General features: G+C 40.6%; 1 protein-coding gene across 2 annotated transcripts in view; it reads right to left on the reverse strand.

Moving 5' to 3' along the window:
- The window catches only part of LOC115482307 (NXPE family member 1-like), a 198,564-nt gene that overhangs the window by 136,964 nt on the left and 44,913 nt on the right, over nt 1–16,687 (reverse strand). For both annotated transcript variants that reach the window (XR_003944064.1, XM_030222005.1), the window contains 2 exons: nt 6,029–6,723; nt 5,300–5,361 (listed from right to left, as the gene is read on the reverse strand). Coding sequence is in view for 1 of the 2 variants with exons in the window: in XM_030222005.1 (XP_030077865.1) it covers nt 5,300–5,361; nt 6,029–6,723 (757 nt within the window). In the remaining variant the exon portion in view is untranslated. The remainder of the gene's footprint in view (nt 1–5,299; nt 5,362–6,028; nt 6,724–16,687) is intronic.

Genomic DNA, 16,687 nt, shown 5'->3' on the forward strand with positions numbered 1-16,687 from the left:
GATCAAATAGGGGCAGTCAAATTGGGGCAGTCTGGATTCACTGAACGGTAAGGGTTAGGTGCTGAACGCAGCATTGAAGAGGTGAGCTTTAAGCAAAGTCTTGAAGACGGGCAGGGAGGGGACTTGGCGTAAGGGCTCAGGAAGGTTGTTCCAAGCATAGAGTGAGGCGAGGCAGAATGAGCGGAGCCTGGAGTTGGCGGTGGTGGAGAAGGGTACTGAGAGGAGGGATTTATCCTGTGAATGGAGGTTACGGGCAGGAACGTAAGGGGAGATGAGGGTAGAAAGATAGTGAGGGGCAGCAGACTGAGTGCATTTGTAGGTAAGAAGGAGAAGCTTGAATTGAATGCGGTATCTGATCGGAAGCCAGTGAAGTGACCTGAGGAGAGGGGTGATATGAGTATATCGGTTCTGGCGGAATATGAGACATGCAGCAGAGTTCTGAACAGATTGAAGGGGGGATAGATGGCTAAGTGGGAGGCCGGTGAGGAGTAAGTTGCAGTAGTCCAGGCGAGAGGTAATGAGAGCGTGGACGAGAGTTCGGGTGGTGTGTTTAGTCAATCTGGCCAGGAAATAGTAGTCAATATGTAACGTTATATGTAGCTTATTTGGCCAATTCCAGCCAGTGGTTCTCCAGAAGTCCATCTATATCCAGATTCGTGGGCAGTGGCGAATGGCCTTGCAGTATGGATGCCCATGTGGAACGCTCATAATTGGAATGTTAGAAATAAACATATATAGGGACAAGACATATGGGCTCAAGTTTGGGAGTTCATGCAAACCCAAGACTGTTACCATGTATCATGTTGATGCTCACACTTATCAATCTAATATGAAATCATTGTGTTACTCCCATGCAGTTGCAGTGGCTAAAAGCTGTCCTGCCGATGCACCATCTGTTCCCTCACCTGAACTTGAAGCCTCACAAGAAGCCATTGCACAGTGGTGTCAAACTCTTGAATGGACATCTCGGACAGAACACCACTGTGTTGTGGGTCCGGTCCAAAGGCATCCACCTCATCAAAGAACAGTGTAGTACAGTCATCAAGCAGTGCCCCGTGTGTCAGCATATTAAGCATCTTGATTTGCCTGCTGTTACCCACAGAAAATTAAAGTGTGGTGCTTTGCTTGCACAAATTTGGCAAATTGACTTTATAGGTCCTCTCACTTATTCTCAAGGTTCCATATATATTTGAACTGCTGTGGATACCTTTAGTGCATTTTTGGTTGTTCACCATTCCAGGGCGCCAACTGCTGCTTCCGCTATTCCCCTTCTACAGGATATCGCTTACCATTATGGATATCCAGTGGAAGTGCAATCGGATGACGGTTCACATTTTAAGAATCAAACAATTCTACAATGGGCTACAGAGAACCATGTACAATGGATTTATCATATTCCTTATTACCCCCAAGTGGCTGGCCTCATTGAAATTTGAATGGATTATTGAAAACAGAGTTGCATAAACACACTTCTGATTACTCTAAGTGGTCTCAGCACCTCATGGTTGCATGCATGGAACTTAATAATAAACCTGTTACTACCAATGATACTCCTTTGTTACACATTATGTCTTTGGAAAATTATTCTCCTGCAAAGATCCCTACTTTTACTGTTCAGTTATTGTCTGCTACAGCCAAACTGCCCTTGTGTGTCACTCCAGATGCAGCAGGATTGGATATCTACAGTCCTGAAGATTGCACACTATGCAACCCCACAGACTGCATCTTGGGTTCGCACTTGCCTTCCCGCCTGGCTGGTGAGACCATTGCAAATTCGTTCATCTTTGAACAGACAGGGCATTATCTTGCTGGGAGGTGTCATTGATGCTGATTTTTGTGGACAGTTGCAAGCAAATTTTCTGTCCTGTGCCAGCCCATTTGCCTTTTCGGCTGGAGACCAGGTGGCTGAATTGATTTTTCACTGTATCGCCAACCCTTTACCCCATCCATTTCTTCCCTGCCTCCTACGGATTGTGGCAAGTCTGGCTTTGTATCTACGAGTGGCCAATGGTGCAAAAGTATGGGTGAAATATCCAAGAGGGCAAAATGGTTACAGCTGATGGAAACAATACTGTTGTCATACCCATTACGGGCCAGGATGGGTTAGTCACACTGAACCAGGAAAGGGTGTATTTAAAAGAATAATGGGAGGCTGTTTGTTTTCTACAGGTTCAGGATTAGTTGATGATGGCTTCTGGAGGCATAACCTCAAACTCAATGATATGGTCTACAGTAGAAAACAGTGGCCAATGCACCAAATGAAACCATTTTGGTTGCTAATCTTTCAAGCTGTGTTACTTCCTGTTGTGACTGTGGTCACTTATAAGTCTTATGAACTGACACTCTCCAAATGGTGGGCCACTACATCATCTGTGGTACTAGTTACCATGCAATCTGATGTCTCTCTTAACTGTACTATTATTCTTTACTTGTTGAGCTTAACGAGGAACACGGCAAGGATATTGTTAGCAGGAATTTCACCAATGTGCTCTAATTCTTGCACCTTTCCAGTTTTCTCCACCTTGGTGTGTGTGAATAGCACTTCAATTGTAGGGGCAAAGAGGCCTCAGTGGGGGGCAGTATTGGGGGTAACGCCATTTCAGGCTGCTGTATCATTGTACTCCCTGGTAGCCTTACCATCCACCTGCATTAATACAGGAATTAATCCCCAGATGACAATAGTGCAGTATATTGTTTTTGTTACATTTGTACCCCACGCTTTTCCCACTCATGGCAGGCTCAATGCGGCTTACATGGGGCAATGGAGGGTTAAGTGACTTGCCCAGAGTCACAAGGAGCTGCCTGTGCCTGAAGTGGGAATTGAATTCAGTTCCTCAGTTCCCCAGGACCAACGTCCACCACCCTAACCACTAGGCTACTCCTCCACTCCTTCATTACCTTTTCTGATTTGCCAAGAGTACCAGGGTGTCATTTTAGGCGAGCATGGTATAATACATTTCTGGGAGGGTCAGGTACTGGAATGAGTCTAATGAACTCTATAGAATTAGAAACATTTGCAAAAGTTGTGTGGGCAATTAAGAATCTGCACTGAAGTTGCAGGGCGATTGGAATTCCACAGTATGGGAATCTAAAAAGCAATTATTGTAAATTGATAAACATCGGACCCATTCCTGCCAGGAAAATATAGATGTTCTGGAAAACATTAACATGGGCTGTCAACTGGACTGCCTGTTCGGCAAAGAAATTTCAGAACACAATTGTATATACATAATCCAGAACTCTGGTAACAAATGTTTAATATTCCACAGGATATCTGGGTGTTACACAAAGAATAAAATACCCAGAACCAATGTATTGCATACTTTGTCCTATATAACCGGACCGTAACAGATGTTAAGCTGTGTAAATATTATACTATGCCCATAATTGTACAAAACATATTTTTACAATCTCAGTTAAGTGGTGATATGATCCAATGGAATGCTATTAAGACTTTTGATGATTTGGGGTGTATATGGGTGGGGTATAATCAAGTACGTGGACTACGAGTCCCAGTGTATGAACTGTACTTGTTCCAACATACTATTAACATATGTATCTGGAAAATTATATATCTGGCTAATTACACTGAGGTAATACAAACTGGTATGCATAATGTTTGTATAGTATCATGGCAATCTGTACAACTTAAATAGTCATTGCTTTCATAATGTATTGTCATTAGCTTTGGCAATCAGATATCAGCAAATTTATCAGTGTCAAGAATTAACCAATGAACTATTCCCGTTGATTGATTTGACCTGATTAAAGAGTGTTGTTAATGTTAACTTGATGTTGCAATATTTGGACACTGACAATGAATCAATATTACAGCATGAGCTAAACCTTGATAATGTCCAGTCAACTTAGAGAAGTAGGGGAATCATCACAGAGGTTCACTGAACATCACTGGTATGATATTTTCTCTGGATGGTCCCTCTCTGCTACTGCTGTTCTGACTACTCTATTCCATCCTATGTTAATTGTAATTCTGATACTAATCCTCCTTACTATATGGAACTGTGTCCTTACATATGGTGTCTTCAAATGCTGAGACTAAAATTAGGCTCAGTATGGTGTCTGCACTTGAGCTGACCTATTGCGCATGATTTAAAAGAGGGTGTGCTGTTTGTTTGTGGGACTGGTGGTTAAGGACAATTGGTAACTGTCCCCAGGATTCTATATATTGCAACTTAATTTTTGCGTGGAAATCAAAGCATATTCTATAACAATGCACGTAACTTAATTGTTTAACTAAGTGCTATTAATTGACTGTTAACAAGCAATTATCAGCACTAATTGCCATTGATTTATGTGCGCAACTCACTAAGCATGTTTTGTAAAGTGGTGTGTGTAAATTCTAAGTTTCATAGTTGAAAAGAGGTGTGGCCATGGGCGGGGCTAGAGTCTATATATGGCGCCTGAAAATTCTGCACAGAAAAAAAATACACCTAGGTGTATTCTGTAAAGTACATCTAAATTATATAGAATAGGCTTAAATTTCCATATGGTATATAGAATAACGCTGAGTTGCGGCCATTTATGCCATGTTTTACTTAGTGTAAATCCCGACACCTAAATTAGGCGCAGATCAGGTGTATTCTGTAACAAAGTGCATAGATTTTAGAAACGTCCACACCCTGCCCTTGGCCATGACCCTTTTCAACTATGCGACCTAGAATTTAGGCGCACCACATTACAGAATATGCTTAGTGAGTTGTGTGTGTAAATCTTATTTAATGCCACATTCCTCCCATGGCTGTGTCCCCTTTTCATCTATATGCATTGAAATTTACACACACCTATTTTTAGAATATGCCTGAAAAAAAGCACGCTTAAATTCCAGTTATTGCCAGTGATGATAATTGGTTATTATCAGCCAATTATCATCACTGATTGACTTACTCAATTGAGTAGTGCGCGTAAATTGGCCACACGCACAATTTAATACATGCTACTTGCCACATTTATATAATCTGGCCCTTAGTGTCAAAGTACTGGGCATACCTTGACCCACCCATGCCCCTCCCACGTCCACACACCCTTACAGTTACATCCTATAAAATGTGTGTACCCAGCTTATATAATACTGATTACATGCAGTAACACATGCAACTGCAAATTAACGCCAATTGGCAACAATTAATACTGAAAATTGGTTGTTAGTGTCAATTAACAGCTAATTTGTCAATTAACTTGTGCACGTAACTAGGTATTCTGTGACCTGCATGCTAAGCATAAAATTATGCACACAAGATCATAGAATGAGGAGATTGCTGCCCAAAATATTTTCACTTACTTTCACACCTGGAAACCTCAAGAGTTTCAAAGTTTCTGGGAATTTCTACGCCAATCCTGGACCTTAAATATGGAAAGATGCAAAAAAGGCTGATTTGCAGGATTAAAGCTAAAAACAAATAAGGCAGAACATATGATAGATCTTCAAATTTCTCAGACCTAGGAATAGTTTGGTGGAGGTGCAGAGGGCTGGAGGAAACATTCTGCTTCAATGCTCCAGGTGTAGGTAATAAATTTTCTCTCCTCCTCCCACCAATAATATGACCTTCCTACACTACCCCCTCTAAAGCTAGGCAAGGAAACTACACAGATCAATAAAAGACATATTCTAGTGGAAAAGATGGTCAAGAACAATAGTCTTGACCTGAGGCTAACAGATTTTAGAAGTAGGAGTCACAGAAATGGTAACAGTCCATGGAACAGTCTCTCAGCAGAGAACAAAACTGTAGCCTGGAATAAGCACAAAAGATCCTTAGATCCTTAGATGCAAAGATGTGAGATAAAGCCTGAGACTTCTTATGTTGTTGTATCAGGAATGCGCAGGCTAAGTGGGTCTTGTGATCTTTATGTGCCATTAGGCTCTGTGTTCTTAATTTCTTACCAAATAAATTCTATAGGTGTGTGAACATGAATTCAGACATCCTTCATATAAATCTTCCCAAATAATAAACAATATTTAAATTGCTGTTTGGCTAAAGCAATGTAACAAATAGACTTAGACTTTTCTGACCTGTCAAAGAGAGGTTTCTCGAAATGTTCAAGGTAAGAGTGCTCCCTGTTCCTAGAATACAGGGAAACGAAAGCACCACATGCCAGATGTGGAGGCTTCACACAGTAAAAAAATTCCTCATCCCTTTGGTCAAGATACTCGCATAATTCTGCTGTTGAGTTCAGATGGAATCCACATTCAGTGTAGGCTTCATGGGTTGAACTAGCAAATTTTCCAGTAAAAATAATATTATTGAATCCTTTATTCCTTGCCTTCCATAGTGCTGACACTGCTTCACTGGGATGGAATAGCAGTAAGGAAAATTGTACCCTGCCCTCCCATGACAAAGTGAAATGCACAAGGTAAGACCCATTGTTCAGATCGTCAATCCTCCCAGACGCTCCTGCCTTAAGCTTCGATGAGTAGATCCTTGCTCTCAGAAAGTCTCCCCCATAGTTCTTTCTGCCACCCAAGTAATTGCTCATATCAAGTTGGATGGTTAAGGAATCTCCATTACAGTACTTGTCCTTGGGGTTTAGTATGGTGGCTCTGCTCTTTTCGGCACTAGTTATGCTGTCCATGTGGGTGAAAGTGACATTGAGGACCAGCTGGTCTATTTTATTCAGTTTAATTTCTGTTGCTCTGGATCTAACCATGGGAGGTTCTCTGTTCCAAATAATCGTTCCCAGATAACTTGTACAGCATTCCCAAGAGCACTATAAATGGCAAATAAGTAGAAATAAGTATAATGTCATTAGTACATATTATAAAAACAGTACCAGTTAAAGAGCAAAGTAGCCTATCCAGGCCAGTCTAGTGGCCAGATGCACCTCCATGCGGAAAGTACTCAATTCAGTTCCTAGGTCTAGACTTCTGCTGCTTGGGTGAGATGAGGCTGAGATGCTGTAAAGGCAGTCTTCACAGCCCTAGAGGGCAGGTGGAGCCACTTTGAACCGAAACTTGTTTTGGGATAATAGTAGGATACAAGAATGCGTAAATAAATAAATAAATAAATAAATAAATAAAATCTATGTAGTTCCAAGGGGGTCAGAGAAAATATATCTAGTTGGTGCTACTGAATATTCCACTGGCCAGCACTATCCAGTTATCAGCACTTACTAACTAGGTAAGTACCTTTGAAAAATGAATGTTGCTAGGGATTGCAATTATGATTTTAGTTCAGATATGCACATTGTTTCACTGTTGTATAGTACACATACTAATCAATGCAGTATACATTTCCCAATAAAGAGTGCACTAATAGAGTCCAATGCAATAACTAGTGAGAAAATACACTTGAATCTGATCTCACTGTACCAACCCATGTTCACTTACCCATCCCTCACCCCTTAGTTTAGTTTTGTTTATATCCAATTGATATACCACTAAAAAAAATGGGATGTACTCCTGGATTCATGTCCAGATTTGTGTGTGTGCCCAAGAGGTGCCTACAAATTAATTGAATAATGAGCTCTGAATCATCGCTAATTGGGTGCCAATTATTGAGTATTATAAGTATTGATTACTGTAACCAATTATTGATGTTAATTGGCACCTATTAAAATTTGGGCATGCATCTGCCTGTGGGTTATCTCAAAGGCAGAACAGGATAGCCTGAAAACTTGACTCACTGGCAGCCCTCAAGCACTGGGAATGAATGCTACTACTCTAGAGCAAAAGACAACCATGAAGTAAGGGGCCCTTAGTCCATCCCCATTTGTACAGAGACAGACAAACTTGTGCCTGCTGTTGAAGTACAGATAGAAAACTGCAGAATTGCGACAGCAGTTAAGAACCATATGGTCCATTTATCTTGCCCAGTTTCATTCCCAGGGTGATGCCTTGGATTCCATTTGGTCTTTGGTCTTCCCCTCATTTTTTTGCAACTTGGGATCCTCTGCACTTATTCCAGGCTTTCCTAAATTCAAGATCGGAACACGTCAGCTGGTCAACTCTTCTGTATATTTTATACTACAGTTACAACAATTTAATCCAGAATAGGGTGGGTAAAAACAAACCAAAAAAAAATTTATTTTTAGAAATGTGTAAAATAGGTGATGTGTTTACTGGATTTCCTTTTTTGAGACCACTATCATACAAGCTCAAACTAGATGGTAATGTAGAGATAATGGTGTGATTTGCAACCATTATCTAAGAATATGCTTTTTAGGATCAATCTTCCTGTTAATATCATAATTGCATACAGCTTTGTAAAATAATTTAGAGGTAATGGTAATTTCTTTTCCTTCTCCAATATCATGCTTTTCTTTTCTTTATATTTTAACAATTGCTTTCTTTCACTTGTTTTATTTTTGTAAACTGCTTCCTCAGTACAGGCCGGATTCTATAAATGGTGTCCAAAAATGGGCACCACAAAAATTAGTGGTAAGCACTATTCTATAAAAGGTGTGCACGCTTTAGAGAATAGCACCTTGCACAGATTCTTGTGTCCTAACTTTGGATGCCAGACTTACACCTGCTGAAACCTGGTGTAAATGTTGGCACCCAAGTTGGGCATGCTGGCCCAGTATTCCATAACTATGCACATAACTTTTTGGAATGCTCCTAGCATGCCCATGTCCCTCCCATGTCCACACCCTTTTGAGATATGTGCTATGGAAGTTGGGTGCCCTGCCTTAGAGATAGCAAATAGCAAAAAAGCACAAGGAGCCTTTAAGAGTGGTGGTATCTCAACCTTGCTTTATTGATTAGACCCGACATGGTCCATGTTAGGGGTCTAATGACAGTATCTAGATCTAAGAGAATCAATCATCCATAAAATGGTCTACACTGTTGTAGGCATGTGTGTTGGACACAGGTCTGTTTTTCAGCGCACCTTAAAAAAAGGTCTTTTTTTGGCCAAAAATGGACTTGCGGAAAAATAAAAATTGGTATGCGTCCATTTTGAGCCTGAGACCTTATCACCACCCATTGACTTAGTGGTAAGGTGTCACGTGTTAACTGGGCGGTAATCATCAGTGTGCGTACACTTCCAATTACCGCCCGGTTAGCACCACATGGTAGAAAAATAAAAAATTAATTTTGGATATGCGTAAAAAATGGAATTACTGCCCAGGGCTCATGGTAGCCGGGTGGTAGTTCCAAATTGACATGCGTTCGATGCACATAGGCGCCTATACGTCTTAGTAAAAGGGCCCCCCAGTGTTGAAAAACACCCTTGCCTTTAAAAAGACAAATCTGCTGGAGACTTGAGTAGACCCCTGACACAGGCAATTTTCGCAGAAACACGGACCATGTTGGGTCTGATCAATAAAGCAGAGTTGAGACTCTTCCACTCTTGAAGACTCCTTGTGCTTTTTTTGCTATTTGCTTTTGCTGTTGTGCACATAGTGGAGGCAGTATGCAAATCAAGCCATCTAATGCGTATTTATCATAGCATAACATAGCATAATCCAGTGTTTCTATATCGCAAATATCACCAAAGAAGTTCACTATGCTTTACAAAAGCACAGAAAACAATATTAAAACATTTCTAATGTAACAATCCTTCCATGAATACAATAAGAAAAATTATAAAAGCCTAGACAAACATTTGATATAACAATGTTTCGAAGCTTTTTCTAAAAGAATATTAATCATTAATCTGATATAAACTAGAAGGAAGCATTTTCTATTGTTTGGCAGCTTGCAACGACCAGAGAGAATGAAACATTCTCTTATTTCTCCTTTCTTTAAAGCTTGGAAAATCAAACATTGACTGAACTTGTAGTTTGAGCTTTCAAGGAAGAAAAACATTTGAATTGGAGAATGCATTCATTGAGGTGAATTACCATGTAAATCTTAAATAAAAAAAACAGTGAAACAAAAACAAAACTCTAGCCTCAACCAGCAACCAGTGCAGACGGATCAAATAGGGAGGAATTCTGTCTGCTTTATAGTTTATTAATGTTAATATACCACCATTTTTGAAGTATAAATCAAAGCAGTTCACAATAAAATAATGCAATTAAAACTGAAATAAAAGCAGAACATAGTATGATAGGAAAGAGCCATTCAACAAGAAATAGGTAAAATACATATTCTTTCATTCAAGAAAATTTAGTTTCATCATTGAGTACTGCAATGAATATCATTCCAGAATAAAAACCTGTAAAAGCTTCATCAAATAAATAAGTCTGTAACTCAGCACAAAACAATTTATAAGAATGTTCCAAACGTAGATGCTTAGGCAAAGGATTCCACAAAGATGGAGCAAGAAAATAAAATGCAGAACTTTATATAATGACAAAATGAATCATATTGCTGTATTTTGAAGTTTGTGGCTTTTTCATCAATGATACTTGACAAGTCAAATAGATGACATTGGCAGCCCCTCAAAGACCGGGACTGAAGCATTGTTGTTGCATTTAAGGGCCAAGTGATGATACCATTGGATGACATCATAATACATATGTAACTTGTACTTGCTTATTGCAAACTTAAACACTGTTTGTGGCCTGTGTTACAGGAATAAATTACTATTATGAAAACTTTGGTGGGGAAAGCATGTCTCTTAATAAATTCACTTTCACACTATATTTTGTTGCTCTTAGAGACTCTTGAATTTATTCAAAAGCAGACTAATGATATATAGTTTGCTTAATGTCTTCTTAGTGGTGCAGCTTAATCAGTTTAATAATACCTGGATTTTCAAAAGGCGTTTGATAAGGTACCTCATGAAAGGCTACAGAGGAAATTGGAGGGTCATGGGATAAGAGGAAATGTCCTATTGTGGATTAAAAACTGGTTGAAGGATAGGAAACAGAGAGTGGGGTTAAATGGGCAGTATTCACAATGGAGAAGGGTAGTTAGTGGGGTTCCTCAGGGGTCAGTATTAGGACCACTGCTTTTTAATATATATATATATACATGATTTAGAGATGGGAGTAACCAGCGAGGTAATTAAATTTGCAGATGACACAAAGTTATTCAAAATCATTAACTCTCAAGAGGATTGTGAAAAATTACAGAAGGACCTTACCAGTCTGGGAGACTGGGCGGCTTAATGGCAGATGATGTTTAATGTGAACAAGTGCAAGGTGATGCATGTGGGAAAAAAGAACCCGAATTAAAGCTACATCATGCAAGGTTCCACGTTAGGAGTTATGGACCAAGAATGGGATCTGGGTGTCGTCGTTGATAATACACTGAAACCTTCTGCTCAGTGTGCTGCTGCGGCTAGAAAAGCGAATAGAATGTTGGGTATTATTAGGAATTATATGGAGAACAGGTGTGAGGATGTTATAATGCCGTTGTATCGCTCCATGGTGCGACCGCACTTTCAGTATTGTGTTCAATTCTGGTCGCCGCATCTCAAGAAAGATATAGTAGAAGTGGAAAAGGTGCAGCGAAGGGCAACAAAAATGATAGCGGGGATGGAACGACTTCCCTATGAAGAAAGACTAAGGAGGCTAGGGCTTTTCAGCTTGGAGAAGAGATGGCTGAGGGGAGACATGACAGAGGTATATAAAATAATGAGTGGAGTGGAACAGGTGGATGTGAAGTGTCTGTTCACGCTTTCCAAAAATACTAGGACTAGGGGGCATGCGATGAAACTACAGTGTAGTAAATTTAAAAGAAATAGGAGAAAACTTTTCTTCACCCAACACATAATTAAACTCTGGAATTCGTTGCTGGAGAACGTAATGAAGGCGGTTAGCTTGGCAGAGTTTTAAAAGGGGTTGGACGGTTTCCTAAAGGACAAGTCCATAGACCGCTACTAAATGGACTTGCAAAAAATCCACAATTTCGGGAATAACATGTATAAAATGTTTGTACGTTTGGGTAACTTGCCAGGTGCCCTTGACCTGGATTGGCCTCTGTCGGGGACAGGATGCTGGGCTTGATGGACCTTTGGTCTTTTCCCAGTATGGCATTACTTATGTACTTATGAGGAGAGGCTTTCATTCCCAGTCATTCTGAAATTATAATTCAGTTCAATGTAATTTACTTTAGTACATTTCTATACCATTTTGTGGGATAAATACAATGTACAATAACTTACTAATATACACAATCCAATAAATGTACTACTCTTCCCCCTCCCCCAAATAAACATCCTAGCCTGGATTACAGCTACAATTACAGTAAAATTTATATTCCGCTACAAACCATAATATAGATCAGTGTAGATTACAATATAAAAGAAATTAGGCCAACCCTAGGAAATAATATTCTAATTGATCTTTAAAGTGTTCTAAATTAAGTCAACTAACCCTAAGAAAGTACATAATTGAAATTGACAAAGAACCTCCACTGGTAGCCAATGCAGACTCCTTCATAGAGGTGTAACGTGATCTGACTTTCACTTGCCAAAAATCAGCTTTGCTGCTGCATTCTGCAAAATTTGCAGATGATTCATAGCTGACTTAGAGAAACCAATGTAAAGTGAGTTACAATAATGAAGCTGAGACAGCACCAATGCCTGTACCACTATTTGGAAGTGTTCCAGATTTTAAACATTTTTTTATTCATTGTAGCTGTCTCATCTTGAGAAAAACTCTTCTAGTAAATTGCTTAATCTGATTCTTCATAGTTAGCTGATATCCAATATTATCCCTAACACCCTCAAAGAAGTTTCTAAAACAAACAATGTACTTACAATCATTAATGAGGCACTAAGAGGTTCTCTTGATGGTTCCATTATATTAAAATACTAGTGGAACCAAGCCCATTTCGTGAAAAATGAAATGGGCCCTAGGAAGGCTCTCGTGTAAGCATTTTTTTCTCTCTCCCCCTGCCTTCCCCTCCATGTCCAGCGATTCTTCTCTCCCCTCCCATCCTATCCCATGCCCTCCATGTCCAGCGATTCTCCTCTTCCCTGCCCTCCTATCCGTGTCCCACGATTCTCTCCTCTCCTCCCATCCCATCCATGTCCATCCATTCTCCTCTGCCCTGCCCTGCCCTCCCCTCCATGTCCCGCAATTCTCTCCTCCCCTCTATGTCCAGCGATTTATACCTGAACGTTCTCTGGCTAACTGGCTTCCATTCCGTTCGTAACATCTCCTGACGTCAGCTCGCCTCCAGCGTTCCCTTTCTTCTCACTGTTCCTCCCTCCTCTGATGTCATTACATGTTTACGCGAGGCCAGGACAGTGAGAGGGAAGGGAACGCTGGAGGCTTGCTGATGTCAGGAAATGTTACGAACCCAGACAGCCAGCCAGAGAACGTTGGAGGTACAAATTATTATATAGGATCTGGTTCTCTCACTAATACTAACATCAACAGAATTTGACAACTGGAGTATTATTGTATAATCATCTGCATATAAATACATATTTTCCCTAGACAAATCAAAAAACATCCCCAAGGTTGTTATCAAAACATTGAAGAGTATTGGGGACAAGGGGGAGCTGTAGGATAAATCACAGATAATAAATTACCTGTGTCCAGGTTCCCCTAAGCAGAACTATCTGCAAGCAAATAATCCTGAATTAGGTCTAGGGGTGGGAACCTTGGAACCTAGCCAAATACTTCCGTTAGAAAGAACTGTAGCTGAGTCTGTAGGCTGATATATATATGTATATATATATATATATATATATATATATATATATTGTCACCTCCTCCTCCAGTCGACCTCTCGAGGTGTTGCTCCCTCCTTGCTCCGCTCCGGGAACCACCTCCGCACCACTAGTATTCCTTCTAGTTGTTATTCAAACACAGATCAGGCTTCCTCTGCTAGGTTCCCTCTAGCCAGCAGTGAGCCCAGCCGTTTCAGGACCGGCCTTCTTTTCCTCAGGTTGAGGCCGTCATCTACTTTTGAGCAGACAAGCATTCACAGTTTTAGGCCAGCAACCAAGCTTATCTGCTCCCTGGCTTCTCTCCAGCCAGGCTACCAAGCCAAAATGCCTCCATACGGGTCCTGTTCCTGTCACCGGCCCCTCCAGTTCAGTTCTCTACCCACTACAGAGTTCTAAAACAAAGTTCAGCTTTCAAGTTCAAATGCTATCCAGTTCCAAACTTTCCCATCGCTGTATGAATTCCCCTAGGTTTAGCAATTTCTTCTCAGCCAAACCTAGAGACCCACCTCCCTCATTTGTCAGCACTCACTCCTGACAACCTCCCGCTTAGGTCTAGAATTCATACAGTGTGTTTTTCAGGACTTACTTTCCTTCAGTTCCCCTCTGACCACGAGCAAAAGCTGAGATATCCATCTCCTCTGGCCCTCCTCCCTCTTCTCCCCCTTGCCAGTCCATATGCTCGGTCCCTCCCCCCCCCAGCAGGTGTTCCTCATTCCCTTCCTCAGACCTCATTTCCCAATCGGCCTCCTCCCCCTGGCTTCTCTGCGAAGGAAAGTCCTCCCCCTCCTGTTTCCTCCTCAACTCAGGCTCCTGGGACTTGTAGTTTCCCCTCTCCTCCCTCCCTCGGCCCTGCTCGGCCTTCTGGGATCGGTAGTTTCTGTAGTCCCCCTCTTTCCCCTTTTCCTCCCTACCTGGAAGAAGGGCACCGTTTCTCCCCTGCCACTTCTGCTTATCAACCCCTTCCTCACAATATATATATATATATATATATATATATATATATATATATATATATATATATATATATATATATATATATTAGATTTATTATAGTATGTCAGGTAAGAAAATAGAGCTAAGGTATACAAAATAGAACTCTGCAAGCTTTGGCTGAATACAAAATCACTGGCTGATAAAAATTACACTCATACGTCACACTACTAAACACTAATTCTTATTGGTTACCAGATAAAATTACACCACTGATAAGTCACACTATGTTACGAGGTAGTACAGTTATTAGCAGCTTCTCCTGATCACAAGTATGACGGCACCAGCCTTCTGCTCAGGTAAATACCACTAACTAGCCCCCGACTAATAGGAAATGAATCACCGTGTTTCTCACCAGACTGAGACCTCAGGGTCGTCTCTCTCGGTAGCTGGCATGGGACACCTCACAGACTCAAGCTGATATAGCAGCGAGTCTTAGTCAGAGCTGGAAGGGAACTCTACAGCAGATAAGGAGGTCACAGGTCACGCAGGGCAGGTACAGCTGAACCACGATACTTTCCTCCAGATACACAGTTCATCAGTTGGTGGACCTTATTAGGTCTCACTGGTCTTATTTTCACCTCCACCTTCTTCCAAGGCTTCTTACTAACTCCTTTCTTTGTTCCCGCTCTCCCCGTACTTCTTGGTCCGGTGGCTGCAGGAACCAATCTGGATCTTTCTCAGCTCACTGCCTGGCAAGAACAGTCCATTGTTCTTGACCTTCAAGTTGTTACATTTTGGTATGCATTTTCTGTTTCTCACCCGCCTTGCTGGATCCAGCCTCTCAGGGAGATAAGGGGGCCTGCTTTGCCCACAGCATGTCCTTGGTGTTGAGCTTCTGCTGTAATTTTCCACAAGCTGCAAAGCTGTTTCTTGCTGACACAGAGATGTGTGGGACAGAGTTTACAGCCTCCATTTTGCTGTCATAGGATTATACAGGCCAAGGCCCGCAAGGTGAGACACACAGGGAAATACTCCTACAGAGCTTTGAGGGACTCTCTCCATAGGGACCCAAGATTCAGACTTTTGTTGCCCCTTCTGAAACCTTAGGAGATGCCTTCAAGATTTTTTTTGTGGCCAGAGTAATAAGCTATGGGAGGGTTATTTGTCCCTGCTTCTCTGTGACTGGTGAGGGATACTGGTGTTGGTGGGTGCTCGGACAGCACTATCATCTTTCCCTGTGAATTCATTAGAATTATAAACTCTGAGACTCTGTCACTTGGCAGTTGGATTAAGATAATGTTCAAGAACTTTTCTGATCTCATTTGCAACTCTTTAAACTAGTCCCTTATTTTCTTGTTCTGTTACTCTGTGTTATCTACCTATATGTTCCATCTTTGCTTACACCCTATCCTGTCTATTAAAATGTTTTACCGTGTATTGTGTTTGGCATTGTAATGTATATTACGCCATACTTTGTTTTGTTTGAATGTTTTTACTGCTGAAATTATCTATTGCTCATGTTTGATTTATTCTTACTATACATTGCCTTGAGTGAATTCCTTCAAAAAGATAGTAAATAAATCCTATTAAATAAATAAATAAATAAATAAATAAATAAATAAATAAATAAATAAATAAAATATAAACCCTCCTTCTTAAAAATCCATCAAACCATTGGATCACCAATGCAGCCAGACCAAAATTATCTAAGATGTTCAATAAAATAGAGTGGTCTACCAAGTGCATTAATATGATTTGGTGCCCATGTGACATCACTAACCTAATTTTAGCCATTAAAGAGTTAAGTAATATTTTGGTACTAAAACCTCGTCTAAAACCAGGTTGGGTCTTTAAAAGCAGGCCATGTTGATCTAAATAATCCTCCAACTGTCTAGCCACTAAGCTTTCCATGACTTTTGCAAACAAAAAAATGTTTGCTATGAGGCAATAATTACATGCTTGTGCTGGTTCCAAGGCAGGAACCTTTATCTGCCCTGACGATTATTATACCTTAGACCATGACTCCCAGTCTCCTTATGTTCCCCCAATCTTGTCTTCTCCATTCTTCCTACACCTTACCTCTCCCTATATCCTTCCTTCCCTATCTCCTTCCTATCTCCTTTCCTTTTGCACATCTTTATTTACCTCTCCATGTTCAATTTACATATCCTTACTACAATTTGTAATATTCTCATTCAAAACTTGTAATTCTATTTACTATGTAA

This window comes from Microcaecilia unicolor, chromosome 12 (genome assembly GCF_901765095.1).
Source record: "Microcaecilia unicolor chromosome 12, aMicUni1.1, whole genome shotgun sequence".
NCBI classification, from domain to species: Eukaryota; Metazoa; Chordata; class Amphibia; order Gymnophiona; family Siphonopidae; genus Microcaecilia; species Microcaecilia unicolor.